Source organism: Athene noctua, chromosome 8, assembly GCF_965140245.1.
Source record: "Athene noctua chromosome 8, bAthNoc1.hap1.1, whole genome shotgun sequence".
Lineage (NCBI taxonomy): Eukaryota > Metazoa > Chordata > Aves > Strigiformes > Strigidae > Athene > Athene noctua.
In genome coordinates this window covers 6677705-6705409 of record NC_134044.1, presented here as the reverse complement: position 1 = coordinate 6705409, position 27705 = coordinate 6677705, and the positions used below count along the sequence as shown (strand labels likewise).

General features: G+C 48.7%; 1 protein-coding gene across 1 annotated transcript; it reads left to right on the top strand.

Annotated features, from left to right (window-relative positions):
- Positions 1-663: 663 nt before the first annotated feature.
- ITM2C (integral membrane protein 2C) lies at positions 664-25760 on the top strand. Its single transcript, XM_074911930.1, has 6 exons — positions 664-777; positions 15364-15501; positions 17398-17586; positions 17900-18010; positions 21954-22104; positions 23407-25760. Exons 1-6 carry the CDS (start codon positions 664-666, stop codon positions 23496-23498), a joined length of 795 nt encoding a protein of 264 aa, XP_074768031.1. The 3' UTR covers positions 23499-25760.
- The last annotated feature ends 1945 nt before the right edge of the window (positions 25761-27705 follow it).

Genomic DNA, 27705 nt, shown 5'->3' with positions numbered 1-27705 from the left:
TCAGGGAGGGCTTTTCTAGATCCTTGATCCCGTGCTGAAGGGAACCCATCTGTTCTGCTGCCCAGAGCTGATCCTGGGCCAGAGACCGCCTGAACGCTCTTGGTTCATCCACAGATCCTGGTCTCAGGCCTCTAAACAAAGGGCACTTGGGTTTCCCCAGCTCCCCAGAGCGTAACCCCTGCTCTCAGTGTGCATCTGCTCCAGGCTGATGCATCCTCAGGCTAGGGGGCTTGTTTAGTTTAGTTGGGGGTTTTTTTTTGCCCCCATTTCAGCAGTGCCGGGGCTTCCTGGGGGTGGGGGGGGCTCTGCTGCTGCACCCTCCGTGTCCCAGACCCGAGGAGGGGCTGGCCGGGCGCAGCCTAAAGCTGAGCAAGCGGGACGCGGTGGGGGCTGCTGGCGGGCTGTCTCCCCGTTCGGGCTTAACCGCCCGGGGCGCGGTCGCGCACTCGCCCCCCGGAGCCCCCCGCAGTTCCCCGGGCGCAGCCCTGGCGGCCGCAAAGCCCCGGTCGCCCCCGACGCGGGGGCCGCCCCCCTCCCCGCTCCCACCGGCGGCGGCGCGGAGCGGCCCGGGGGTCTGCCGGGGGCGGGGGCGGCGGCGGCGGCCCCTCCCCGGGGCGGTGCCGGTGGCGGCGGCGGCGCGGGCAGCGGCGGCGGCGCGGGGCCATGGTGAAGATCGGCGTCCAGCAGCCGCCGGCGGCGCTCAAGCCGGAGAAGGAGAAGGAGAAGGCGGCTGGGGGCGATGGGGCGGCGGGCGCCGTGCTGCTGCCCCCGGGCGCCGTGAGTGCTGGGCGGGCGGGAGGGGCCCCGCGGGTGCCGCCGGGGTCGGTCCCTTGTCTGCGGAGTTGGAGCTGGGGAGAGCTGGAAGGTGGGGCCGGGGGTCAGCTCGGAGCTCGACCCTATTCGGAGGGGCCAGCGCTGGGAGAGAGAAAAGCGTCCGGGCCTTGGCTCCCGCCCCGGGGGGCGCGCAGGCACCTGAAGTTTGGGGAGGGCATGGGGCAGGGGGCTGCGCCACCGCAGGGAGAGGCCGCCCTTGGGCACTGAAGTAAACGGCCAGCACGGACAAGTGGCATCAGAAGTCATCCCTGTGGTCTCGGTGGTTTTGCCAGGGGGGATGTAATTTGGGATTGATCGTTCACGGGTGTATTTTAAATTCTAACACCTCTGAAGGCTGAGGGTTGGCACTGAAAAGAGACGAGAGGAACAAACCAGCTGGTGCTGGAGCAAGATGAGAAGCAAAGGGATGAGAGCACACGTGGCTCTCTAGATGCTTTGCAGTTTTCAGGATGGGAGTTGACATGCTGAAGTTGAATTGCTCTGCTGGCTTCAGGTGATGGTATCGGAGGGGAAGGAGTGTTTGTGCCCGCAGAGGTTGGGATCCTGCCCGGCACGAGGTGAATGAAGGTGTTGGGGCGTCCCTAGCAGATGCAGAGCATGGCTGGGGCCTTGGGGTGGGTTATGCCCAGTCCCGTCCAGACTCTGCAAGTCGCTGGCAGGCAGTGCTGGGCAGGTACCAGTGGCACCATGGCTGGTGCCCCTCTCGAGGAGGGGAAGGTGAAATGGGCACAGTTTTCTTTGGCCAGGAGTTGAGTGGTTTGAAGTCTCTTGTGCTAGAGAACCCCCAGCTTGCAAGCTCTTCTGCGAGGGTGGACCCGCCGGGCTAAATGTCAGCGCCTAGTGGGAGGGTGTTCAGCGAGGTGGGCATCACCCACAGCATCAATTCTGCCTTGTTACAATGCTTCTGTGTCAGAGCAGGGGACTTAAATGGCATTTTTGCATTTCTCATAAACACCTCCCTCAGACTGTGTGTGCAGTTTGATCATTTATTGAACCCTGGTATCTCCCTGACTAAAAAAATCTATGGGGGAGCTGTGGTTTGCTCTGTTCCAGCAGCAATGCAGAGTGTGCCTCCTCATGTGCCTTATCGAGCGAGTGGGAATTACCTGCCCCAGAGGGTTGCTCTGCTGTAGGGGCTTCAGGAGGTTGCTCAGTTCTGCAGAGAGTTCAGGGAGTCGCTTATATCGTAATGATCTCTCACATCACGCACGGATGTGCTCACAGCTCTCAGCTGTGCTGTCAGCTTCTGAATGTGCTCAGCCTGTCATGCTTGCATCTATTAATCTAATGCCCAGGAGCTGTATAGCAACCTGTAATGGAGGAACGCGGCCCACTGTCATCTCTCGGTGATTTCCAGACTTCATCCTTCCTAATTATGAACAAAAGAAGGTGGTAGGTTGATGTCCACCTTTAATATTGAACCCTGAAAGTTGACTATCACGCTGGACTTCTAGCTCATGGGGCCATTAAACCGTATTTCCACTGCTGGGAAGTCACTTGTTCTGCTGATCTTGCACGAGCTCGGGCATGATCTGTATCCATCTCACAAGCACTGTGAGAAAAGGAGTTCAAAAATTAATAAAAAAATTAACAGAAGGTTATTTTCATCATTAGCACTTCCAGATCTCAGCAATCAAAATTACTCTCATTCAGGTCCTGCCAGATGGGTGAAATTGGCTTAGGTAGCAAATAATAAATTTTGGATTTTTTACACAGCCTGGGGACTTTCTCTGACTCCTGGGGAGGATGATAATGTTCTTTTAAGCCTACGTGAGCTGCAAAGGAACTTAAAAACATGAATTTAGAACAAAGACTCTTCAACATTCTCTTAATTCCAGCAGACAAACCTGTAAGAAAATTGGCGTAAGACCCATGACAGAAGGGCAGGAGCAGGTTGCGGTGAGTCAGTGCAGCATGGGGGTGTCCAGGGAGCAGCATGTCCACTGACAAGAAGATGGCCTTTTCCTGATGCTGTTTTTCAGGGTATCTATGACACTAGATTCTTTGATGGTTTGTACTTAGATGGACTGAGGGTGTGTGCTCTTTGTAAAACACCCAATTTGTGGGGTTGGTCTTTCTGTAGCCAGGCTTTCTTGCCATGCTCGCTCTCTTGCTGCCAGTAATTCCTGTCTATGTGTGTCTTTCTCTAGCTGCCTTGCAGCAAAATGGCATTGGTGACATGCAAACATGATACTCTGCGGTTTTTTTCCTCTTTGATCTCAAAACTTCAATCCCAGTGATAGGAGCCAGAGCTGGGAAATGATTCAGCAGCAGCTTCTGCAGCCTGTGAATTTTGGCAGGTGCTTCGTGAATGCAAAGATGTGGCAGGCAGGCAGATGTCTGTGATGCTAATGTGTCCTGAAAAGTAGTAGGTGAGGAGTCCTGACAGCAAGCTCACATGTTCTGAGCCTTGTTTCTCCTCTGTGCAGCTCCGTTTGAATCGAAAAGGATATGCAATTTGTCAGAAAAATCCACATAATTTTGAGGCAATAGCAACATTTTAAGGCCTTATAAAAGAAACAATCTTGTTATTGGCGGGAGCTGGGAGGATGTAGCAGCCTTGAGTAGAAGGCAGTTTGAAGTTATGCAGTCAGTAAAATAATTTGTTGTGTTTGTTGGAAAATATCTTCTCAGGTGCAAAATAGTATTCAGTGAGTTTTAATTGAACTCTGGATTTATAGTCTGGAATGGAAGTACATACGCTGTGTCTTTACTTGCTTTGGGAAATATGCTTCTCATGTTTATGATGCATGTTGAAATCCACAGGAACCAAGTAAAACTGATGGCTGAAGTTCTCCAGTCAGAATTTGGTTTGGGGTGTTTTTGTTGATTCTCGTAAACCCCTCTAATACTTGCAGCTAGTTACTCTGCAGAGACAGCACAAGAACCAGAGGAGAAGGTATTTCATTAAAATCTTCTGCTTCACGAGGTGTAAACGATAAGTGTTGGAGGGAAGAGGTGCCTCTCATCCCCCTCGCTCTGTATGTAGTGGAGATGGGCTGCTCAGCTGCCCTGGCCAAGGGCTCTGCCAGACACTCCTCCGTGCTGGCACGGGGTGAATCGTGCCTTACAGCAAACGCTGCAGCACAGATGGGTGTCCGTGGGGACTGGGGCGGTTTGCAGATGATGTGAAGACATCTATCTGTGTGTGCCGCGGGTTGCTTTCACAGAAACCTTTGGAGAGAGGAAGCAGAAAGCAAAACTTGTTGTCCTGCATCTGGGAGAGGCTGTGGTGAGATGATGCGTGTGATCATGTTCATCTTTGGCTTGCGAGAAGGATGAAAGTTGAGGGGAGGACGGTGTCTGCTCAGGCCATGACTGCTAGGTCTGGCTGGTGGGAGAGAAGGGCTTTACGGGCAAAGCAGGAGGACTGGGAGAGCTCTCTCCATACCTGCAGGCCTGGCAAGCCCCCTGGAAACACCTTGGCAGTGGCCCAGGGGCTGCAAGGGGCTCTCCAGGGTGCACACAGTGGTGTCCTGTGGGTATGACTGATGTTTTGCTGTTGGTTGCAGTAATGCCAGGCTTTGGTTTTGTGCCTTTCATCTCCTCTGCATTCCCCAAGACTCTTCCTTTTGGTGGGCTGTGGATCGTGCTCTTCCTGGTTGTATGGAAAAGCTTCCCCCAAGGAGCAGCTTGCTGTCCAGTGCTGGATCCTCCAAACCCTTGTCTGTCTGTGTGGTCTTTTGCGATGTGTAGGCTGCACATCAGCATGACCGTCCAGCGGGGTGCCTCAGCCTCCTGGCTGCAGGGCTGCGCCCCCCGCGAGCCAGCAGCAGATCCCGCACACAGCGTGGTTGCCCTGTTCGTACAGAAATAGCAGGGAAAAGCCCTAAAACCCCGGAGAGCGTGTTCCCTCAGGGGCTGTCTGCCTCTCTGGTGCCTGGGAAGCTCTTTCCTGTGACTGCTACTGCAAAAGTCCCCAGTGAGGAGCAGGTCCACTGTGGATACAGAGCTCTTAGCAGACAGACAGTGTCTCGCTGCTGGGGCTGTTGCTGTGCCCCTGCTCTCCTGCCTTTTCTTGCACTCAGGTGGGCTTGGTGAGCTGTGACTGCTTTGCTGGGCACGGAGCGGGTGGAGCAGTGGTTCTTGTTGGCCATGAAGGCATCTCTGCTGGCCCTGTAAAGTGGAGTCATGCCAGCTTGGTGGAAGCTGCTGTGCCAGTGCAATGCTGGGTTTTGTGAGCGACTGCCTTGCAGGATGCTGTGAGGTGGCAGACATATGGCAAGGGAAGGGGATGTGAGGAAAAGTCTTTTAAACAGTCTTTTTCACACAGCAAGCTGTAAATCCAGAGAGAGGGAGAAAAACTAGCTGGCAGCGATGTGGATTGATTATGCTCATTGACATATTTACAGGCTTGAGTCCAGGTTTGATGCTTCTGAGCTGCGGGTATTTTCACCATTTTGAGGTCTTGATTTAGGGATCTACACATGATAGATATTAGTTTGAAGAAGCTGCCTCCTGTAATAGAAGATTATTCCTGGCCTTTGCCCAACCCTCCCATATACATGTGGCCTGAAGGGATGACTTCTTTTTGTGTCCTGTATAGAGTCAGCAGCTTAAAAAGAAGGATTGTCACTGGGTCTTCGTTCTCCGTAGTTTGGGGATGCCTTGGAAGTGGAGGAAAAGGTCTGAATTGGAAAAAATGTCTTCAGACCCTCACAGGATCCGCTCTAAGTGAAATACTAAACTTGAGTATCTTACCAGACTCCGGACATGAATATTTGATATTCCAGCAGAGCATGACAAAGGATCTGGCTAAAACTGGTGGGGATATTAGGAGAGAGAATAACACTTTCTGGCAGAAATGTTATAAATGTGACTGAATTTGGAAACACGGACCTCTCTTTCACCAGAGAGATGTAGACTGAAGAGCTGGAGATGCAGAAACTTGAAATGTCTGCCTAGAGGTGTGCATTCCCCCAAAGCTGGAAGAGGGCCGAAGCCAATGCAGATTTGCATGTAGGTGCTATTTACATTGGAAGAACTTGTTGCGTTTACCTGCTTTAGGTACAGCAATTTCATTGACAAAACACACAAAACCAAGAAATACCTTTAAAAAGAAGCAGCTTTAAAGGGTACGAATGAACCAAATGTAAGTATGAGGGGAAGCTTTGCTGCATACGCCGCATGTATTAATACTGCAGCACTGTAGGTCCCATCGGTAGGCCAGGAGCCCTCCTTGCTCTGCTGTGAGAAGCCCTGTGCTGTGCAGCGATAAGCAGAGCGCTTGGTTTCACCTTGTCACACCGTGCTGTGTGGGGAGAGGTGGCCTGGCAGGTGTCGTGTACGGCTGCGCAGAGGAGGGGAGCTCCCACGCAGCAGAGCAGCGCTTCTAGGTCTGGAGAGATGGAGTGTTTAGGGAGGATGAGTTGTCCTTGAGCACAGTTTTGCAACTCCTGCTTTTGCGCTATCAAATCTTTGCTCATTAATGGGTTTACAGGAGATGGAAAAGGCATTTTTCCTTCTAGGCAGGTATTTTCTTCCCAGGTGATGTGTGGGAACCTAGACGTGTTTGGTGTTTAATGCCAGTGTTACCATTGAGGGAGGACAGTGTGAGGGTTTTGGGGTTTTTTTAAATTCATCCCTCTGCACTTGCTTTGCAGAGTTGTCTTCCTTGCTGCGATGCCCTACTGTTGAAGTCAGTTTGAACAATAAAGCTGATAAGGGTAAATTTGCCTCCTCTCTTTTGCTGCTGTTAAACCAGACACTGTTTCTTTGTGGTGAATTTTTGAGTGTAAGACTGACTGTCAGGGTTTTCCTGTGCTGCTGCTGGGAGAAGAGGTAATTGCTGTCAGTGTTCTGAAAGGGAGCAGTGACTTAATTTTATGGTGTTACTCTGTGTAAGTCCTGATTTTCAGGGAAGACACGGATGTTGGAACCTGAAATCTAGTTCCTTGTTAAGATGCTTCGGCTTCAACTCCAGGAAACGCAGGACTCTCCCTCTGCTCAGAGTGAACAGCGTGTGTTTAGGGCTCCGCTCCCTCTCATCTGCAGAACCATCAGAAGGCAGTACCTTGGCAGTTCTAGCTTGTAAGTGTCTTGGGCACGGCTGTGTCTTCCTTTCTATCAGCCTTTTAGGAATCAGTCTCCTCTAGTGACACAGTGATGGCTTAATTTGCCACAGCTAGATCAGTGGTGTTTGGTTTGCCCTTGGTGGCATGCAAAATGGTGAATTTGCTCTCGACCGTCTGTGCCAGCCTGACTGAAGAAGCTCAGAGGTGGGTGCTGTAGTTATAAACTGCACATTTGTTCAGACCCCGTACTATCTGGACATGGAGCTCTCTGGGGGGAAGCAGTGGGCTAGAGCCCAGCAGCATGTTCCTGAGTGCCCAGCTGTTGCTCTGCTCCGGTGCTTCATTAGGATCCAAAGCCACCACTGACAGTGAACAACACCAGGTGAAATCGTGTGAAACCTTTTGATGAGTGTGGAGGTGTTTTCCCTGTCAATGTGTTCTGCTTTCAAATGTATTGAGATAGCATCCGATCTTTTGCACCTTTTGCAAATCAGTCGCTAGCTCTCTTGGCTTGTGCCCATGACTCCCTGGGCCTGTTGCACAGGTTGGTAGGTGTGTTTGTTTTATATTGGAATAACTGTACACTTTTAGTCTGGGAAAAGGTGAGTGTGCGGCTGTCGAAAGGGAAGTCTGTCCAGCTCCTTCCCAAGTGCGTGGTCCTGCTGTCCTGCCACAGGATAGCTTGTCACTTTGGTGGGCAGTCAGGCTCGTAGCTGGCTTCCTCCCAAGCCGCGTGTGAAGGTGGAAGCAAGCGGACTGGTTTTGTGAGCAGCCGGTAGCAGCTTCACCTGGGAGGAGAAGGAAAGCTGTTGGTGTTTCCTTGCCTCAGTTTCTCAATGTTCTGGGATATTTTTGGCATTGGTCAAAGGTCTTTTAAGGAGTCTGGTGTCTACCCACCTGCATATGCCTTTACCTTTGCATCAAGTCTCTCTCTTTAACTTTGCCAACCCCTCGTTTTAAGAGCTTCCCCTGTTTCCAGAGCAGCCGCTCTGCTTCACTCTTGCTTGGGCTGCCTTTTGTCTTTAATTGCTCTAGATAGGTTTTGAGACCCAGTGCCAAAGCTTAACCTTCGTTCTTCTCCTGGGGAAAATTCCCAGTCTTTTAATGACACTTTCCACCTCAGGCTTGCAAAAAAACCCCTGGGCCTTCACTGGGCTGTGCTTGCTCCTTCCCTCTCCCAGGTGAGGTCTGCCCAGGTGCTCCAGAGCCTTTTAGCTGTGGTGGTGGAGCTGCCCTGGGGCAGGGACGGATTTTCCCCATAGTTGCAGTGAGTGGTTGCAGCTCCTGTTGGTTTCTGGAAATCAGGCCATGTTTATCAGACCGTATTTTGGCCCTCAGGCTGTTAAACACCCAGGTTGGGACGGTTTTTGCCTCTTTATCACAGCTATTTATTTTCTCTCTGCCTGCCTGACTGTTCAGTGTGACACTTGGGGCTTTAGCTATGTGCCTGGTAAGAATAGCCTTATTTTTACAAGGGGCTTTATTGGCTCCTAATGCTCTGAATGGTTTTACTCCTGGGAAAGAGAGGGAGGCTGGAAAAACTCCAGCTGGAAGTTGTTGTGCCTCTGCCAAAAAATAAAATTAAAAAACGTATGGAAATGTATTCCTCACCCCAGTGCAAAGAGGGAGGAGAAACAGCCCCTTAGTTCCAGAAGGGGATGGAAAAAGGAGAAAAGACAGGGGTTTATATCTCTCTTGCTGACAAGAGAGAAGGAAAATATGATCACTGAGCTCTTAGGAGCTTCTGCATGCTAGGCTGCATTTTTAACATCCTGCTGTCTTTGTTGTATAGCAACAAAGCTGGGGGTTTTAATTAGCCAGTGGTTGTTTTTGATATTCTAATTTCCAGTGCTGCAAAGTGACTCCTGAGGCAGGTGGCTTTTTTGCTAGTCACGTGGCGTGGTGTTGTTTAAAGATGTGATTGGATTCATTTATTGCAACCTTTTTACCTTGGGCTGTGATAGTCTCTTAATTACAGGCTTTTTTGAGATTTTTTGTTGGGTTTTTGTTTGTTTGTTTGTTTCCAGGCATCTTTGAGTCCAAAAGCCATCAGCTGTGTTCTGGAAATGCTGCTGCGTGCCCTGCACAAGCGCTGCTCAAGTACTTTGTGCAGGGAGTTCAGTTGCCTTGGAAACTGTGCCATATATATATGTGTGTGTGTGTGTGTATCTCTCCCTCCATGCATGCTCACATTATTTTCTTTTCTGACCTGAAGCAGTAGAAATGCTCTTCAGCCTGGACAGACTCTCTTTCCAGGTGACGGGCTCATTCAGAGGCCTCTTATCGCTAGTGCTGAGCACTGACCACTGTGACTCTCTGCCAGGGTGATGGCCCAGGCACTGTTCCCCCTTTGGTGTCACCTGGTATTTCTCCTCATTTCACTCCCTCTCCTCTCTCCAAGCATAAATGTTTTTGAGGACAAGACTTATTTTTTGTTCATCTGGCAGAGGAACCTTTTTTGGAGCGTGGGAGATGCTTTGGTGGATGCAAGGATGAACTAACTGCCTTTGCTGTGATGGTTTATCTCTCTCTGTTCCTCTTCTCCTTCTTGTCTTCATTTGTCTGCCTTTTGCCTGTGTGTAGTCTCTTGCTCTGCTTCTCCAGAGCTCTAGCTTGGCAAGTGGTCCAGTCTTGAACGCTGGCTGGCCGCCCTTGCTCACTCAGGCTGTCCCCAGGTGCTCTTCACCACCGTGCTCCTCTGGGTCTGAATGCCTCACTACAGGAGGGGTTGTCTCTGGGAGGCAGGTCTGGATCTCCTTGCCCTATAATTTGTCCCACAAACCTTCCAGTGTTTTTTATCACCCAGAGCAGAGGCAGTAAGTGCCAGCAGTGTCCGGCACCTGCAGGTAGTAGGGATGCTTTCTGTGGGGTGGCTTTGCTTCACGTGCAGGAAGAGCAAGCTGCGTCAGTGTGGACATGGGGATCGTTTTTCTGAGAGGTGACGCTCAAAGCTGAGCACATCAGAGGAAAGGTCAGTCCATACCAGCTTACACCCACTGCAGCAACACTGCAATTTTCCAGCAGTCAGCTGTGGGGCTTTTCCATCTGAAGTCAGTGGAGGTGCCACTATTGCAAGTCCTTATGTTTGGTAAAGCAGTGAATGTGGGACTTTGTGTGCTAGAGGTAGAGACCTTGAACTGATTTTTTTTTTCCCTGTTGGCCTTTGGTTACCAGAAATGAATAAATGGCAAGATCGGTTAGATTTTCTGATGTGGGTTTCTTAGGTTTCGAGCATGTGTCCTCTGAGGAAGCGGTGGCTGCCTGTGGCAGCGTCTGTAGTTACGTCAGTACATCTTCTACGTCGAGAGCTCAGGATGCTGCTCCCTTGAAACAAGCAACCTCCCAGAGAAGGATGATATATTTTGCTACGTTTCAGATAGCACTCCTGTCCAAACCACATCCCTTTGAGTGTTTACTCTGCATCACATTTCTCTCCTCCTTTGTCAGTCATCAAAATCATATCTACTATTTTTAGTCACCCCAAGCTTCTTTGCCTGTTGGGAGTGTATATTTAGACACTTGCTGAGCTGTGTCCCCTGTTTGTCAGGCCCTGCTACACCTAAGATGAAAGATTTCAAACCTTTGTGTTTCAGAAATGCAGGAAAAATGGTTTGTGGAGATCTCAGAGCTGTTTCCAAAGCTGAAGAATAGGGAAAGGGTGTGAGCCGAGTCCGTCTCTGCTGTGTGCAACTTGGGAAGGAACAAGGCATGACACGATGCCTTTAATTTCCTCGTTTCTGTCATTTTCAGCAAGACGTTGGTGATGGAGTGATAGAATCAAATATCTGTTTTTCATAATCCTGTACTGCATTTATGAGAAACACTAAAGGCAACACCTCCTGCTAGCCTTGTGTGTCCAAAGGCTCAGCGCTGTGAAGCTGGGAGGGTTAGCTCAGCCATAGGTGCCCTTGGCAGTGCCCGGCAGGTTGTTGATGCTTTCTCTGCTCTGTCTTACTCTGGCCTTTGGACTTGATTTCCATGCTATGGAGTAGACATTGCGCCTGGTAAAGCACAGCCAGGCTTCTGTCCCCCACAGCCTTGTAGGAGAGATGTTCCTTAGCCATTCAGTAGCAAATAGGGATAATAGGACACCAGCCATTTTCATCATGTCCTCAGCAAGACCTGAAATTCTGAAGAAAATCTGCAAAGACTGAATTAGGACTTTTTTCCCTCCTGAGGCTAATTGCAAGCCTCCTCTACCAAATGGTCTGTATCATAACTTCATCCTCTCCCATCTGGGTATCTGCTGCCTGTGCTCTGTTCCTGCGCCGGCCCTGTGAGCAGGCAGGGCACTGAAGCGTAGTGAAGAGTCTGTTTTATTCGAGGAAAGGAATTCCTTTTTGTATTCCAATATCCTGTCTGCTGCTGAGCCCTGGGTTGTGTCTGCAAAGCAATTGTGCCTGTGAACTGGAGCCGAGTCAGCATGTCTGGTTATTCAGGCTTTTGTGCTGGAGCTACCTCTGTCTCTCGCCTGGTGGGATGAAGTATTAGCAGGACAATGCCTGGCAGAAAACCAAGATGCACAGGCACTCTCCTAGGGAAGATGGATGCTTTCCCCCACTACCAGTGTGAAGGAAGTGAGGTGTGCCTTCTCCTCGGGTTGCACAGGGGAAGGAGCTCTGCCCACAGCCTCTTCTACTTTTCCCACTGGAAAGGGAGCTGGCCCAGCCCTTTCTGTAGGGCCTGCAAAGTGGCAGCTTCTGCTGCCTGTACTGGTGCTGAAGCATGTGGTGGTGCCAAGAAAATCAGAGCAAAGAAAGGATCGTGGCACGGAGCAGCAGCGTTTTCCTGCCCTGAAATCACAGTGGGATACTCTGCGGAGCTGTGGATCTGTCCGTGCATCCTCCTTGCATGCACATCCATAGTACCTGGACTGTGAGCATTGTGCTCTTCTTCCACTGCTTTGCTTTTCCATCTGTTCATTCATGGAAAAGCAGATGAATGTTTGTCCTCTGCACAGCCCAGAGAAGGGAGGAAGAGCCTTATACTGATTTTTGTGTAAAATATGCCCATCTGTTGGGAAACCATGTTTAAAACAATGAAAAAAGAAATGGAAGGCCCATTTGCTGACCTGAAATACCTGTTCTTGCCTGTGCCCATGGGTGGTTTTGATCCCAAGCTGTTCCAGTTCTCTTGGCCAAAAAACCCCATAGTTGTTTAAGGCAGAAAATTAGTAGGATGGCTTGTTGTAAGAAGAATGTCTGGTTGATGAATTCTTACAGAATATTGTTAAACATCTAGTGAATGTACAGCATTTTTGCATGTTAATATTTTGATTTTTCTTCTTGGGAAACACATATCTTGAAGGCGTGATCTGCTCTTCAGGAGAACCCTGCTGCTAAATCTGTTTCTCTTCTCCACCACTGAAATTCATGGAGACCAGCAGTGCTGCCAGATGTGCAAAGTCTGCCGTGGTATGAGCGTGGTGCATGGTGTGACTTGCTGGTTGGTCCTGGGGGCCTTTCTGGCAGGGTTGGCTTTCCTGCAGCTTGCTGCTGGGACCACCTGGTTCTCTTTATGATAAGGTTAGCTTAGGGGAAAGCTGCTGTCTTGCTGGGAGTGCAGGCATTCCAGCGTCGAGAACAGATGGAAATCAGCTGAAGTGAATTTCCCATTTTTTAATATAGCCACATTTCTGCTGCAGGCAGTGGCAGTCCTGTGGGAAGGAGGTACATTGCGGCATGAGTGGGGCAGCAGCCTGTGGAAGAAGTTTCTTGGATTTTTCCACCCTAGTGAAGATTTGTTACCCTGAGTGAAATGCTGTTAAAGCAGGTTGTGCATTGCTCCATCCACAGGCTGTCAGCACTGAGAACGCCTCCAGCCCCAAGCCAAGGTGCTGACTGACATGCAGTTGCTTTTAAATTGTAATTCATTCACAGTGACAAAGGCTAGTGGCCTTTTAATCTGATGGGCTTGGGTATGGAGATGCTTATTTTAGTGAGGGTTTGCTCTGGTGATTTTTATGCAATATTTTGCAGGACAGTGGTTAATTGTTCCCCTTGGCCTGTCTGGCAGCACTTTTAACCTCACTGCCTTAATCTCCGCTCCATCAGAATGGTTGCTGTTGAGTTTTTCTCTCCCCCCTCAGAATTTGAGAGTTTGTTTTCATTTTTCTTGGTGTTTTGTAACTTCTCCCAGGGCAAAGCTCTGCTTTGCTTCCCCCACTTTCTCCCAGATGCAAAACTTAGGCGTTTTTCCTGAAGCTAGGAATGCTTGGTAGTGAGCTGAACTCATCTCCTTTGGCGATGAGAGGTGGGATGTCTCGCTGTGTCGCTGGCTGTGCAAAGAGCACAGAGCTGCTCTAGCAGATAGCGAACCACTGAGCGTTTATTTGCCCCCCCCCCCCTATTTGAACACATTTTTTCTGTTTAGTGTAATTTCTTTTTTCTGTTTGAGTTGCTGTGTCCTTCTGAACCCTCTCCTCAGCCTCTCCATGGAGTTAGCACTTGCAGCTCACCAAGGAAGCGAGCAGTGCATTATCCATCACTGGCACCTGGCACCCTTCGGATGTAATGCACTTGCAGAGTGTTAAACTTTTTCTCAGCCATGCTGCAATGTCAGTAGCAGGAGATCTTTCCATTCCTCTTCAACCCCACTGCCTGCACTCTTTCTGTGATGACAAGTATCTGAGGAAATCTGGTTTTGTGAAACACTTGACATGCAGCATGACTTTCTTGTCCTAGCAGTTCATGTCAGAGAGCCTTTAAACTTCCTCTAGTAATGTGATGATTTTTTTTTTCTTTTCTTTGTGGCTTGGCACAGTTGCTACCCCTTGTCTCCAGAAGGAGAGGAAGGCAAAGATTGGAAGTGAACTTAAAATGTGGTGGGTTTGAGTTTGCTCATCCCTTTATTTGCTGAAGGAGCAGCAACAAACTGATTACACTGATCCTTCAGTGTAGGGAGCTGGCGATGAATAGAGGTGCTGCAGGTCTTTCAACAGCTGGGATGAAGGAGAAATAAATATAGATTACTTTCTCCTGGAGCTGTGCTGGAATTGTGGCTCTCCCAAAGCAATTTAGTCATTGCAGTTACCACTCTGAATGTACCTAGAAAAGGAAAAAGTCGATAGCTAGAGCAGTATGTGTTGGCTGGGAGTGGAGCAGGTAGCAGAGGGGTTGCAGGACCCTGTCTCTGCCCCTGTTCTGCCCCTTGATGGAGCTCAGGTGCCGGGGAGGTGGGGTATCCTCATCTGGTGGGCTCCCCACAGCTGTCCCAGGGATGCTGGGGTGCTCAAGTCTCGGGGCAGGGTTGACCTGATGCTCCCAAGCCTGGGACTGAACTGCTGCTCTCTTGAGGGCTGTTCCATGGCAGGGAAAGGGGGAGGAGGTGTTTGCTGCCAGCTCTGCTGGGCAGGGCTGGTCTCAAGCCACTGGAGAGTGGCAGGAACCCAGGGCCATCGCCCCTTGGAGCTTCAGCACCTGCACCACCCTGCAGGTTTTGGTCATGCTACCCTGGAGAAACATCTCTTCCTTTAAAAAGTGATGCATCTTAGAAATGAGAGGCTGTTGTTTGCTTTTAAATCTGTTCCTCCGGTCCCTCTCTGGCTAGCCATGGAGAGGGTGTTTTTCCTAATCAAATGTGTCAGACCACGTACTGCGCAGAGGGAGTTAATCTGCAGGAGCCCTCCCTGGCGCCTCTCTTCCCTGCCTGCCTGCTCAGGTGGGGGCTGCTTTCAGCTCTTCTGTGCAGAAACTGGGGCATCTCTGATCCAGCTTCTTTCATCTGCTTCTGAAAGGCCTTACATCTGCCTCAACATTTTGGAGGGTATTTTTGTAGTAAAAACAAGAGCATTGTGGGCTGGGATGAGTGGTCCCCAGGAGGCAACCCTTTGCGCTGCTCTGCTTTTCGAGGGCTCTAGCAAGGTGAGCTGGCTGCTGTCTATATAGATTGGGCAGCACTCTAAAAATGGCAGATATGTTTTCTTTTGATGCTCTGACTGTATTCCTGGAAGGTGTGCAGGAATCTGTTTGAAAATGAAGTTGAGATCAAGACAGCTGTTTGGGTAGGCTCTCCCCAGGGCCAGGAGTTACCTCTCTGAGACCAGTAATTTCCACCTAAAAAATTTCCCCTGAAAATTTCTGCAAGAGTGGCAGCATTTCAAGAAAAATTTTTGAGTATGAATACATAAATGCTGTTACATTCAGTAGCCAGGAACTGTTAGTTCCTGATTTCCTTTTCTTGGGTTGATCCTTATTGTCCACTGAAACAAAGCTTGACTTTGTTCTGAGCAGTTGGTGGGAAGCAGAGTATGCAGATATGTGTATATGTTCACACACACACACATATTTTTATATATATGTATAAAAATAAATATATATGGAGGGTGGGAGAGCAAAATGCACAAGAAGTGTTTTTCTCTTGCCAAATGCTGTCAGATGTGAAGTCCTTTGCAGGACAGTGCCTGCCTTCTTTAGTCACACACCACAAACCCGTGGGTGGCCTTTGTATAAAATAGACTTAGTTTTCTGATCCCTTGCAGGAGCAACTGACGAGTGCTCTCATCTTTGTGTCATAGGAGGAGCCAGCTCCTGCGGTGCAGGGCCGGAGGTCATCGCTCAGCGGGGTGTGCTACCTGACCATGGGTCTCCTCGTACTGCTCCTGGGCTTGGTCTTTGCATCGATGTATGTGTACAGATACTTCTTCATCACCCAGGTAGGGGTGAGTCAGGAAGGACTGCTGGCTCTTCACAGAGCAGCCAGACAAGCTTCTTCAACCTTTGAAAGAGGTGGTGTTTTTATTTATTGCTTTGCACTGCAGTAAATCGGGAGCCAGTCCTTTCAGCACTGCAGATGAGGCATGTCTTAAGAGGTAGGCTCGGGCTTACCTCCATCCTGACTGCTAGGAAGGGCTTTCCAGAAACCATCCTCTTCCCCTCCCTTGTGGCTTTGTGGGAGTTTTTTTGGGGTTTTTTAACTCCATGAAAATGTCCTACTAGTTCTACCTTTTAAACCCAGTGTCACTGCTGCCAGGGATACGGCAGTCTGAAACTGTGGCTTGTTGTGAGGCGAGAGCAAGCCCTGGAGAGAGTAGGGAGGTACAGGCAAGGGAACAGCTTTTTGCAGTAGGTTTTTTAGACCCTAGCACAGCAAAATTCTGTTAAGTGTAACAAAAATAGGTGCTACTATTAATAAAGCAAGTGGAGAAGTGTAAAGTAAGTGGGAGATGGAAGGTGAGCCCTTGACCTCCATTAAATTCAGCATCTTTTCTTCCACATAGTCTTTGCAAAGCCTGGCCTAGCTGAGGCACTGGGCTCCAGCATTGTGGTGGGTCAGAGCATAGGGGATGAGACAGGGCAGAGCTGCTTTTTAAGGGAGTAACTGCTGAGCTCTGTAGCTTGCTGAGTCTTTAGCCAAGAAACCCCAGAGCATCGATTTGTGCTGAAGCCCTCATTTTGCTGCAGAGCAGCTATTAGTGAATGAGTTCTCCCAGGACCACCTTTGACTCTGCTGCCAGCACTTATCCATTCAGCAATATAGTCTTTTTATACACTCCCTTGCTCCATAAATTTTCTTGCTGTCAAATTAAATTGCAATCTTTGATTTAAGATACATCTTTATTACCCACGCTCATTTATACCTGATCTGGAAACCCTGTGATAACTGTAGGGCTGCTCAACCCTCCCACATGCTGCTGTGGTGGCATGATGGCACCTTGTTGCAGGGCCTTTGGTGTAGACACTTCCTTATGAGAAGAAGCCCCCAGCACTGAGGAAAGGTTATCAGTCAGGTTATGGGCAGCGTTCTGTCCATCAGCCAGTCAATAACCTACCCTTGGCACGTGCTGAAGGGCACTGAGAAGTGCCCCCCGGTCCATTTGGGGCCACCTGTTGTCATCCCCACTGCCTGCCTGCAATACCAAATGACAGCTCATATCCAATTACACAGCAAAACCCCTTCAACGTGGCCAGAAATGCTGCAGAGAGATCAAAGCAACAGGGCCTTTTTGTCTCAGTCTCCAGTGGCTGCAGTTTGTCCCTGTGATCCTCGTGCTCAAACTTGATCACTCACCCTGCATGAGCTCTCTTGCCCCATACCTTGTGCTTCTGGAGCCCTGGAGAGCAGCTGTTCCTGTTTTGCTGTGAGACAGAGCTGCTTTGTTTTCATTCATTTGCTATATCCAAGCTACAAGTGCCTTTAGAAATCATGTTTTGCTTACCCCAATCTTACATGCCTTATGTAGAAAAATGAAGTTACTAGAAGCTGTATCTATGGAGGGGTATGAACAGCCTGGTTATGAAATTTAAGAGCTGACAGGCAGTCAGTTTGCCTTCCTGGATTACTCTTTGTGAAATCACAGAGGGAATCCTTTATTCCCTTTGGGCCTGGCTAGCAGGAAGAGAGATGTGGTTATTTCACGAGAGTGTTTTGCACTATCTTCATCAAGAACATTTTTCTGGTAAAAAGACTGGTCTTGAAATATCTTCAAGCATCTTTTTGAAAAGAGTGTTTTTACCCAGTATGGGTCCATTTCTTCACGTGTTTGCTGTAGCTCTTAATGAGGTGTGGGGCGTATGAGTGTTGTACCTCCACCTGGATCTCATCTCCACAGCTGCCCCGTGAGAGTGTGTTTCACTGCGGTGTCCTTTACGAAGACTCGCTGTATTCACCATTCAAAGGGCAGCTCGAGTTGCATGAAGATGTCAAGATTTACATTGAGGAGAACTACGAGCAAATCAACGTCCCGGTGCCCCAGTTTGGAGGGAGCGACCCTGCGGATATCATCCATGATTTCCAGCGAGTAAGGAGCTCTTGGGGCCTTTGGGGGTGTAGCATGTGGCTGAGCTGGGGTGCACCAGCATGGTACTTATGGCCTGGCACTATCACTGTCATCACATATGTCTACAATGATCTTACTATTGAGCTGTCATCTTTCCCAAGGCCCTCTGAGATTTTTTTTAACCTGCTCATCTTGCTTGGTAGGGAGGTCCTCGCACAGGTTTGTTGTTTAAAGCAATTTACTGTCTTCCCTGAATTCCCTCTTTTCACCCATTTTCACAGCCACATTTCATTGCAGAGGGCTCATTTCCTTAATTTCTGTGCTTGGAATGCAGGGTCTGACAGCTTATCATGACATAACGCTGGATAAATGCTACGTCATCGAGCTCAACACCACTATCGTGATGCCTCCTCGCAACCTGTGGGAGCTGCTGGTTAACGTGAAGGTACACCTGTAATCCTGCTGATTTTGCATGCTTTTCTTGAGTTGACTTATAGGTACTGGCTGGAAGCTTGTGGGAAATCAAAACTGCTGTGTCTATGGGAGCAAGCCTTGGCCCTGACAGAGTGAGCCTTCACGTAGAGTGAAGGCTTCAGTGGGTTTAGCTGAAATATTAATTTTGCAGATAGCATGGTAACTCTGGCATGATAAATTAACCTGACCAGGGTGACACAGAGAAGCAGCAGATTGCTTCCTTCTAGTGTTTACTGATTCTAGGAATCAAGGAAAAAAAGAAAAATTTCCCTCCTTTCATTCTTGCTGTGGTACCTGCTGTGGTTTGCCATTTGCAGAGCTCTCAGTGTCCCTTGGACAGTCCCAGGCCTTCAGCTTTCACCCTTTTGGGGGTGGAATCTGTGCTGCCCTCCCCACTGTGCTGTGGGCTGCAACACTGAAATTGGGCTCATGCAGTTTTGCTCACAGCCGGCATTAATTGGGTTTAGTACCAGCAGTTTTTTTCAGTTCAGAAGTCCGTGCCACTATTGCAGTGACTGAAAGCAGTCTTCTTAAAATAGAGTACTGTTTAATCTTAACAGCAGGAAAAAAACCCAGGATTTTTAAGACTACAGAAGGTGCATATCTATCTCAGTCTTGCAGGCAAAGCAAAGCACTGAACCTTGGTCTCTTACTCCCTTCTGTGAAGGTCTATTTAAAAGAAAAGAAAAAAACCCACCAATCTAACTCATTCTTAAATTCCCTTTGCTCACTTGCTGCTACATGCAGCGTGATGAACTTTGTAGGGGTTAAGCTCAGAGGCAAAATGTTGTGCCTCAAGAGATGCCTGATCTCCAGACCTTATCAAACTCCCAGTTCTTTTCCTAGCAGTCCTCACAATTTCATGCATTGTGGGTGTCTGGCAAATGTGCTGGGAACCCTGCTGGGGTACAACACGTGTTTACTTACAGTTCGCTCCAAACCAGCCACAGCTTCTGACCATGGCAGGTGACCAGTCCTTGAGGCAGAGCGAAATGGAAAAGGCAAGACTGCACAAGCTGACAGCAGAGCCCCAGAAAAAAACTTGAGAGACTGGGAATGCTGGTCACATCCTAAAAGAAGGGAGGCATAATCACAGTCATGAAAATGATACTTTATCAGAAATTTAATTAAAAAGGGGATAAAAATGCAGTTAGAATGGTCTTACCCGTTTGATTCGTTAAAGACTACAAAGCAGATGTGTATTTAAATAACTTTCTGATTATTGAGATGAGTGAGTGTCCAACCTGTCTTTTAACATGCACCTTAGAGCTATTGTTTTTAAGTGTTTAGCTTAGTTGTGGGCTCAGAAAAGGTTTTTCACTATGAGGACAGAAGCAGTGGAACAGATTGACCAGGGAGGTTGTGCTGCCTCCTTGAAACCATTGGAGATTTTCAAGGCCAGACTGGATGAAGCCCTGAGGAACCTGGTCTGATCTCGTAGATGCCCCTGCTTTGAGCAAGAGGTGTGACTGGAGACCTCCTGAGGTCCCTTCCTAGCTGAATTATCCTGTGAGCCTGTGATCCTCATGCCCACAGGTGCAGCCTTGCTGGTGGCCTGTGTCGGGCAGAGAGGGCAGATTGCTGACCCACTGCAGGGGACCTTCATCACCTGATGACTTAGCCCCCTGCTCTGAAGTGCTCCTGTTTGGATGCTGGATGAGCTGCACTGGTCCTTGAACTTGGAGACTTTTGCCTTGCTCTTCTTGTGCCTCCTTTTACCTTGTCCACTCTTCTGAATTCAGTCAAGTCCCTAATGAATGAGACTAGTTTCCAGCTGAAAGTTTAGTTTTGAAGATGTTCAGTGGCTTCAGTCCTGGTTTGAGGACCAAGCCTTAGTCCAGGCAAGTAAAGGTGGCAGTTTGTGCCAGCAGACTGTGGCAGCACAGGGACTGAGCAAAGCCCCTTTGCCTTTCCCTCCCCAGCCAGCCTGCTGCTGGGGTGCCCCTTTGCACTGTGCTTGCTGCGTGCTCAGTGCCTGCTCTGCAGTCCCTGCTGTGTGCAGGCACGGCTGTACCAGGCCCTGCTGTCACCACATACACGTGTTACCAGGCCTCTTGTGTCTGATTTATCACCTGTAAATGGCAGCTCTGCTACTTTTTGCAGACTTCACTATGTATAGGTGTAACGGTTTAGTGAACAGGGCTGCATAAGCATCTGAGAGAAAAGGATGGAGGGATGCTCCCCCTGTGCAGCAGCAGGAAGTTGGAGATGACCCAGTTAAATGGTGGAGAGTCCACATCTTTTGCCGATCCCAAGATGCTCAGTGCTCTAGTTTTCTTAAAACTCTTTAGTGGAGAATTGAAGGTATCATGCTTGTTGCACATTCCTGCAGTGGAGGAGCAATGATCCCTTACTGCTTCAGCTGCTGCAGCTATTTAAATATAAAACAATGAAGAAACTGGATTGTGTGTATGTGTGTCTCTCTCTAAGCCCTGTTGCCATGTCAAGGATATGGCAGATGCAGAGCCTCAGCCCTGGGTGTTAACATGACGGTTCCTGACAGTAACTGCACGTATCACATGCCCTCTCCTACGCTCTCCCGCTGAGAATCAATAATTGAATTTCTTGCAGAACTGTTGTGTTAGTGTAGCACAAACTTCCACTAATCGTTTAGTCCTCCAGCATTAGAGGAGAGCTTTATTGATCCAGTAGGCTATGCCAGCCCAACAGCATGGTGCTAAGTTAAGGCAGCGTGTTTCCAGGTACATCTCTATGGAGATAACCAGTCCTGTTGTGAAAACTGAAGAGGTGATATTTGAAATTGTGCTGTTGTTGGTTGCTTTTTCTCCTGATTATATTGGACCCAGGATCTGTTGGCTCATTTATTTCTTTGACTCTGCTTAAGCAAAAGGACCACCAATGAGTCTTTGCTTCATGGCCTAGTTTGCATCCAGTCTGCTCAGAAGTAACCCCCAGCCCAAGCTGTGCTTGTAACACAGCTGCTTATTGCTGCAGCGATGCCCAGGCAGCTGTGAGATGCCCTGAGTATCCAGGGATCAGCTTGCAGAGAGTCATCATTGCTGAGAAAGTCTCTCCTGCAGGGGAAGAGGCTGCCCCTGTACCTGGGGCACTCCCAAGTCCCCCATTTTCTCTTGCCCCATTTTTTATAGCCCCTGCTGGCTTTCTGCCATGTCTCCCATCAGGCACCCCACTCATCACCCTGGTCTTCATAGCAGCCTCCACCCCAGCAGCAGGGAACTCACGCGTACTGCTTTGCCTCGGCTTGGTCCCTGGTGTGAGCTGCTTTCCTGTGGTGCCCCAGAGTCACTGGACGATGTCCCTGGGGTGATGGAAGAGAGCTCGCTTTTCCCCAAGTGCCCACCACTACCATGCAGGGTGGTGTTTCTGAATGTGGAGCCCGTGGCCCATCTCTAGTCCCCGTTCTGTGGGCTATCAGGGCAGGAGACTCTTGTGGCTGTCCTGAAGGGACCAAGGAGGAGAGGGAATTATGGAGAACTCGGGAAACTGTTGGAATCAGAGCAGGGCTTGCGTTTTTGTTTTTTTGCCTTTTGAAGTAAATGGAAAATGCACATTTTCAGTTGAGTTCCTGGCATTTTGGCAAGGTTGAACCTTGATCCCTCTCCAGATGAGTTAATTGTGCTGTCAGTTACAGCTTTGCATGTCCTCCTTTAAAACTGGGGTGAATTTGTAACAGGGTCGATCCTGCACTGGCTTCATCCCCTGTGTGAACATTCAATTTCTGGATCTAATCTGTTTTGTGTGCCCTGTGCTAGGAGCATGGGACAGTTTATCACAAGGACAGGGAAGCATGTTAACAGGCTGCAGTAACTGGAGTTTGAGCCTTCTAACGGTGAATTTTCTGCAGCTTGTCTGTTCTTGGTGCTCTGTATAAGACAGTTCTATTTGAGGAGGAGATTGTTTGTGCTTTATTTTGGTGAAAACTGTCATTTCAGAAAGGGACATACCTGCCTCAGACATACATAATCCAAGAGGAGATGATTGCAACAGAGCACGTCAGTGACATGGAGCAGCTTGGCTCTTTCATCTACCGCCTCTGCAGTGGCAAGGAGACCTACAGGCTGAAGCGGAGGAGCGCAAGGAGACGTGAGAGCCTTGCTGTGTTCAGCTGTCCTAACTTGCTTTCCCCCCGCATCAAAGTTACTTTTGCTATTGCAGCCATGCTGGCCTCTTAGCGAGAGGGGGGGTTTCCCTGTGGGTGTAAGAGCACAGGAGATCTTTCATGGTGTTTCTCATCGGATTCATCTAAACCCAAATCTGGGATGATGCTGCTGCAAATGGGTGCTGGCTGCTGTGTTGCTGTCATCTATGAGCCTAATAGAAACGTTGAGAAAATGGTTGCAGGAGCCAGCAATTCATTTACATGTGGGCTCCTGGGGCTGAACGAATAGCAGTGCTGTTGGGAACTGTTTGGAAAATTTCCCTAATGGAGACACCCGCTTCAGTGGCAGCTATTCAGAGCAGATTAGATCTGCAAATTGCCTTTAAGGAATTAAGTTCCTAATAATACAGAAAAAGTTGTGAAGAGGGATCATTGGACTACCTTAAAATGATTTAATGAAAATCAGCAATATGTAACTTATATACAAATGGTAATATTGCTGCAAAAAGTATCTTTAATTTTAGCATTTGCATTTATTTGTTTTTAGATACTGATATACTTAAAAGGTTCACCTGAAACATGAACCTATAGGCAGTTTGGGTTTGGATCTCTGTGAAAGCCGCAGGGTGCTGAGAGCGTTCAGGTGCAGAAGTCACCATGGCTGTAGTTCGTGGCTGTTTTCCCAACAGGAGCTGCACAATTGTGCACGTCGCTGCTGGCATGCTGGCTGCTGCTCTCGTGGAGCTCTGGCATGGTCCTGTTTGTCAGCAGGGCACTGCCGGGTGTGCTGTGAGAGGGGAGTAGTTGCCTGGCAGAGCTGCCCAGAGTTGAGGTCCTGCAGTTAAAGGGCATGGGGAGCATTACTTGTTTCCCAGAGAGGCTGTGGCCATCGCAGGATCAGTGCATGTGGAGATACAAACAGCTGGAGGGTGGCTATTTCAAGCCCTTCTTGGCTGCATTCAGAGCTGTGCTCCATACCAGCCTGTGGCTTCTGCTGGTTTGTGAGGTTTTCTGGTCTCTGAGATAACACTGAGATGCTGTCAGCGGAAACCAGCGGCTTCCAGGTGGCTCCCCCAGCTCATGGCAGCTCTTACTGCAGGACCATGGCCTAGAGAATATGATTATTCTTCCAAAGGCCAGATTACGTAGGTCTTCATATGGGCTGTGTTCCTGCATTTCAGTGTTCAGCAGTTGCATCTTATTTGCTTTCCTTCCCCCACTTGCTGCAGCTCTGATAGATTATCATTTGTTGAATTTCCCCTCTCCTCTCTTTCAATCACTTCTAGGTATCAGTCGACGTGAGGCTGGAAACTGTCATCGTATTCGTCACTTTGAAAACACTTTTGTGGTCGAAACTGTTATCTGCAAAAAGTCCTGAAGCCACTGTCCGATGTAACCTTCCTTGGCTTTGCTTGCATACATGTGCACACACATGCTCTCAGCCTTCTCTTTAGTCATGGTAATCTGTCTTTTTTACTCTCTCCCGTGCTTGTGCAGCTCTAACCTCTTGGGTCCATTGTGGCCTGACAATGGATTCCCTTCTCTCCCTGCTACCTACCTGAGACGTTTGCTGGGCTTAAATTTACACAGTAGTTAAAGATAACTTGGGAGTAGATGCAGCTTCTTACACACCACAGGACAATAATCTATTTTGGGAGCAGGTTTGGGGTAGAAGGGGTGGCCGAGAAATAGGAGTGCTGGCAATAGGTGCTCTTTTCCTGGCTGAACAATTTCAGGCTGGTATAGTACTTTGAGGCTGCCAGGGTCAGAAGGTGTATGCACAAGAGGAGGGTTACCATTTTGATGCTGATATAATGACCAGAAATACATAACCAGATGCACTTAGGAAAAGAATAGCTGTGAGGCTACAGACAGGGTGGTTCAGAAGGCTCGGCAGAAGAAGGGTTTCTGTGACCATGCTGTGGTGGTCCCAGCTTGCTCTGTGCTGTTCCCCTGGAGATCAGATTTTCAAACATCAAAAGCAACCACTATGTGTTGTTTTTATGACTGGCTCCTGGACTCACCCCTCCCCACGTCTCCTGAATGCATCATGGCTCGGTGTGACCCACTGAGTAATGCAGGGTATCCTGGTGGGTGTTCAGGGTGGGTGGGAGGCCAGGGCAAGGGGCAATGAGGCAGGCTGGAAATGACACGAACGACACAGCGTGTCCCTGCTCCCCGGCCACAAAGCAGAGGGTGAAGTGCAAGGCTATGTAGCCTTTTCTTTAACACACAGTTGCAGCTGCTGTGGATCCTGGGCAGATCTGCTGTCACTTTGCCCAAGGTGGCAAAGCTCCACTGATGTCCCATCTATAGGCCATGGCTGCGAGTGGTTTACTCCAGCTTGTGCCTGTCCTGGCCAGGTCTGCTTGCTTGGGGAGATGAGTTATGTTCACATGGGTCTGTCTTCCTGAGTTGTTGAGAACCCATCTGTGTGCGGATGGGGTGCCGTGCCTACGTACGAAGTGGTGGCAGCAGCAGAACTGGCAAGTGCAGAAGCAGAATTTTTTTTTTTTTTTAAACAGAGTGTGTATTCTTGTATAACTCCTCTGATGAAAGCTGTTTTGAGAGTAATTATTGTAGTCCAGCCATGTATCACATTATCTGCAGGCACCATTGGAGTACAGATATTGATACAAGGCAAGATTCATCTGATCAATATACTGCAGAGAAATTGTGTGAACGAAACTGCATTTCTATTGATCATCAGACAGAAGAATTGCAGGGTAATTAAATATTCTTCCCTCTGTTCCATAAATATAGTTAATTAGGTTCTTGAAATGCAGGCAGTTTTTTGGCTTGAAAGAATGGGTTGAGTTTCAGCTTGGCACGTTCTTGTTAATTGGTTTCCAGCAAATCTGGACTTGTTCACCATCTGTTGAAATGAGCTTGTTGTTTTAGAAGAGGAAGGATCAAGTAAATGCAAGTACAATCATTAACTCGGCAAAACCAAGAAAAAGTTAATATATTTTACAGTAAAACTTTAAAGTAATAATACTGTGAATTAATTATGTGAAAACAAAACAGGATCTCAAAATGGTCATGTAGTGCAATAGAAATTAGCCTTAGAGGCTGAAAATTTATTTTTTTATATAAACATAGTCAACTATAAACATTGTTTTAACAATTAGAGGAGGACACTTTGGTTTCATTCTGCTTTAAGCTTGATGTAAAATGAAGAATTATGTGCACTTCATGCAGGTTGGTAAGGAAATTTTCCCACTGCCAGAGGGTTATTTGCTTTTCTAGCATTGTTCTTCCAGCGATAACTTGCTGCTAGCCCTAAGCTTTCACTGAGGAGTGGATGACAAGAAGTGGGTCAGAGAATTGGTTTGTTTAATGGAAGTGCCACAAACGAGTAAATTTAAGCCCTGCATTTCTCTTCATTTCTAGGAACCTAAGCCTGCACTCAGGTGAGCATACAGACCTTTTTACCCTTGCTTCTGATTCTGCATGAATTAACTGGTCATTGAATATGCTAACTCTGTGCAATCCTGCAGCTCTAAGGACAAACTTTGGTTCTTTAAGGTGAACTAATGTGGTCACTGTTTCATAGGATGAGAATGCAGTTGTCTAGAAAGAAAACATAAGATGCTTTGTATATTTTGTCTGGTAGGACTCTTACTTCTTAGGAAAAATCCATGGGATAATAAAATCTTTTACCTCTGATATGTAAAACGTGTGTTTGTTCCGAATGAAAAGCACATGCCCTCCATGAAGTTGTCACTCGTGGGAGGCAGCAGCCAGATCGCTCTGGAGGGGCTGGCCCGGCGGCATCTCGGGGGCAGGTAGTGGGTGGATGCTGCAGCCCTTCCCCATGGTGATGGGAGCTGTGTGGGGATGTGGCTGAGCAGCCTACTGTGGAGCCTGCCCATGCCTGCAAGGCTCTGCAGGGCTTTTCCCCTGTCCTTGCACTTCCCTGGGAGCCCCAAGGGCAGCCCATGGTGGGCAGGTTGCTGGCAAACTGAGGTCTGTGAAGCGGCGAGATACCTCTGGGTGGCTGGTGGGTGTCTGATTGTCACGCTCAGCCTTGCTTCTCCAGCTACCAGACTTCCACATAGAAATTTGTCTGTTTACATGTGACCTAAGCCTGCTCTTGCTTTCTGTGAGGCTCTGCGGGGCAGGCCTTCGGAGGGCTTCCCTTCTCTCCTCGTTATAGCGGTGTGGGTCCCTTAATGCTCTCGCAAGATTTCTCTTGCTCTCTTCCATCCCTTCTGGTAGGGAAGTGTCAGAACGTTGTCCCTGAACTCAGCTGTTCCTCTTTCCACAATTAGTTTTTGGTCAGTCGGTGAGGAACTTCATGTTTTACTTGTTACAGTCATTTTTGCTGCATTTTGCATTTATGTCATCAGTATCTGGATACTTTTTCCATTATTTGGGTTCTGCAGAAGAGACCTGCATCTTACAGTAATTATGTTTGCCAAAGCCTCTTCTCCTGAGCTGGCCCAGCCAGCTCTGCATGATGGCCCTCACCTTCCAGCAGCACTGGGCTGAGGAACCAACTCTGCATCACCCCATGGGGAACCTGACCCCTTCGACATGTTCCCCTTTTGAAGGCTGAAACATTGCTATTAAGAACATGACTGATGGATTTCCGTGCATCTAGCTACCAGTAAGTCATCCACCTTGAGACTCGTCCAGTGCAAAGAGAACCGGCTTGTATTGTGAAATTTTGCATTTTCTTTTTAACATTCACTCTTGGTTCAGTTTTTCATTTCCTGAGGTTGTGTTCATTGCCATTTGCTCTGAGGAGACTTGAAATAATCAGTCCTACTTCCTAATCTTGCTCACACTCTGGCAGAAGGCTGCTTTATTTGATTGAACGATGGCACATATAAAAGCTTGGCAATAAAGCCTGCTTTAGGAGGACTGTATGGCAGAGATGCAGTTGAAATCCTACGATATGGGTCACTGTAATAGCAGCTAGCACCTAATATAAGTTACCTTTTAATAGTTGCATACTGCAGTACGACTCAGTGGTAGTTTTGCTTTGCCAGGCAGTGCTCAGTAAGTCAAAGTTTTGGTTTAACTCTAGGCACATCCACTTCAGGCTCTGGTGGATTTTTAAAACGTGTTGGAAGCCTGTTAGCAGTTGAGAGGAACTCATATGTGAGCTCTTTATTTGTTACGTCTCCTACAGCTGCATTTACAGTCGACTGCCATCCTATGAAATGCAGTCCCCTGGGATTTCTGCAGCCCTGGGACAAGGAGTGTTTTGGCTGCAATGGACCATGTAGACTCCAGCAAGGAGACTGAAGGGCCTGTTTTTTCCACCAGCATGATGAGGAGCCCGTTTTTGGTGGGGAGAATGGCTGCATCTTGTTGATGTGTCACACATGCTTCTGGGCAGGTGGCAGGAGGGCTTGCTAGGTCCCTCGGGAAGGGGCAGCGAAGCGCAGGCAGTGTGTGTACTTGGCCACCACCACTCTGGTGACGCCACGAGGCACAGGGAGCTCTGTGCTCTCAGGCAGCCCACGCAGCAGCTCAGCCGGGGGCTGACCGCCCACTGCCAGCACATGGATGTGGAGCGCCTGGTCCTCAGGGTGTGCTGGAGTGCCTGGACGGCCGTGCTGCCCATGCTGGCT

Bases quoted from the DNA above. Each gene is read 5' to 3' on its own strand.
- ITM2C (XM_074911930.1), top strand. From the start codon at position 664: ATGGTGAAGATCGGCGTCCAGCAGCCGCCGGCGGCGCTCAAGCCGGAG. The intron at 15,502-17,397 runs GTAGGGGTGAGT...TCATCTCCACAG, and splicing joins GATACTTCTTCATCACCCAG to CTGCCCCGTGAGAGTGTGTT. The intron at 22,105-23,406 runs GTGAGAGCCTTG...AATCACTTCTAG, and splicing joins GCGGAGGAGCGCAAGGAGAC to GTATCAGTCGACGTGAGGCT.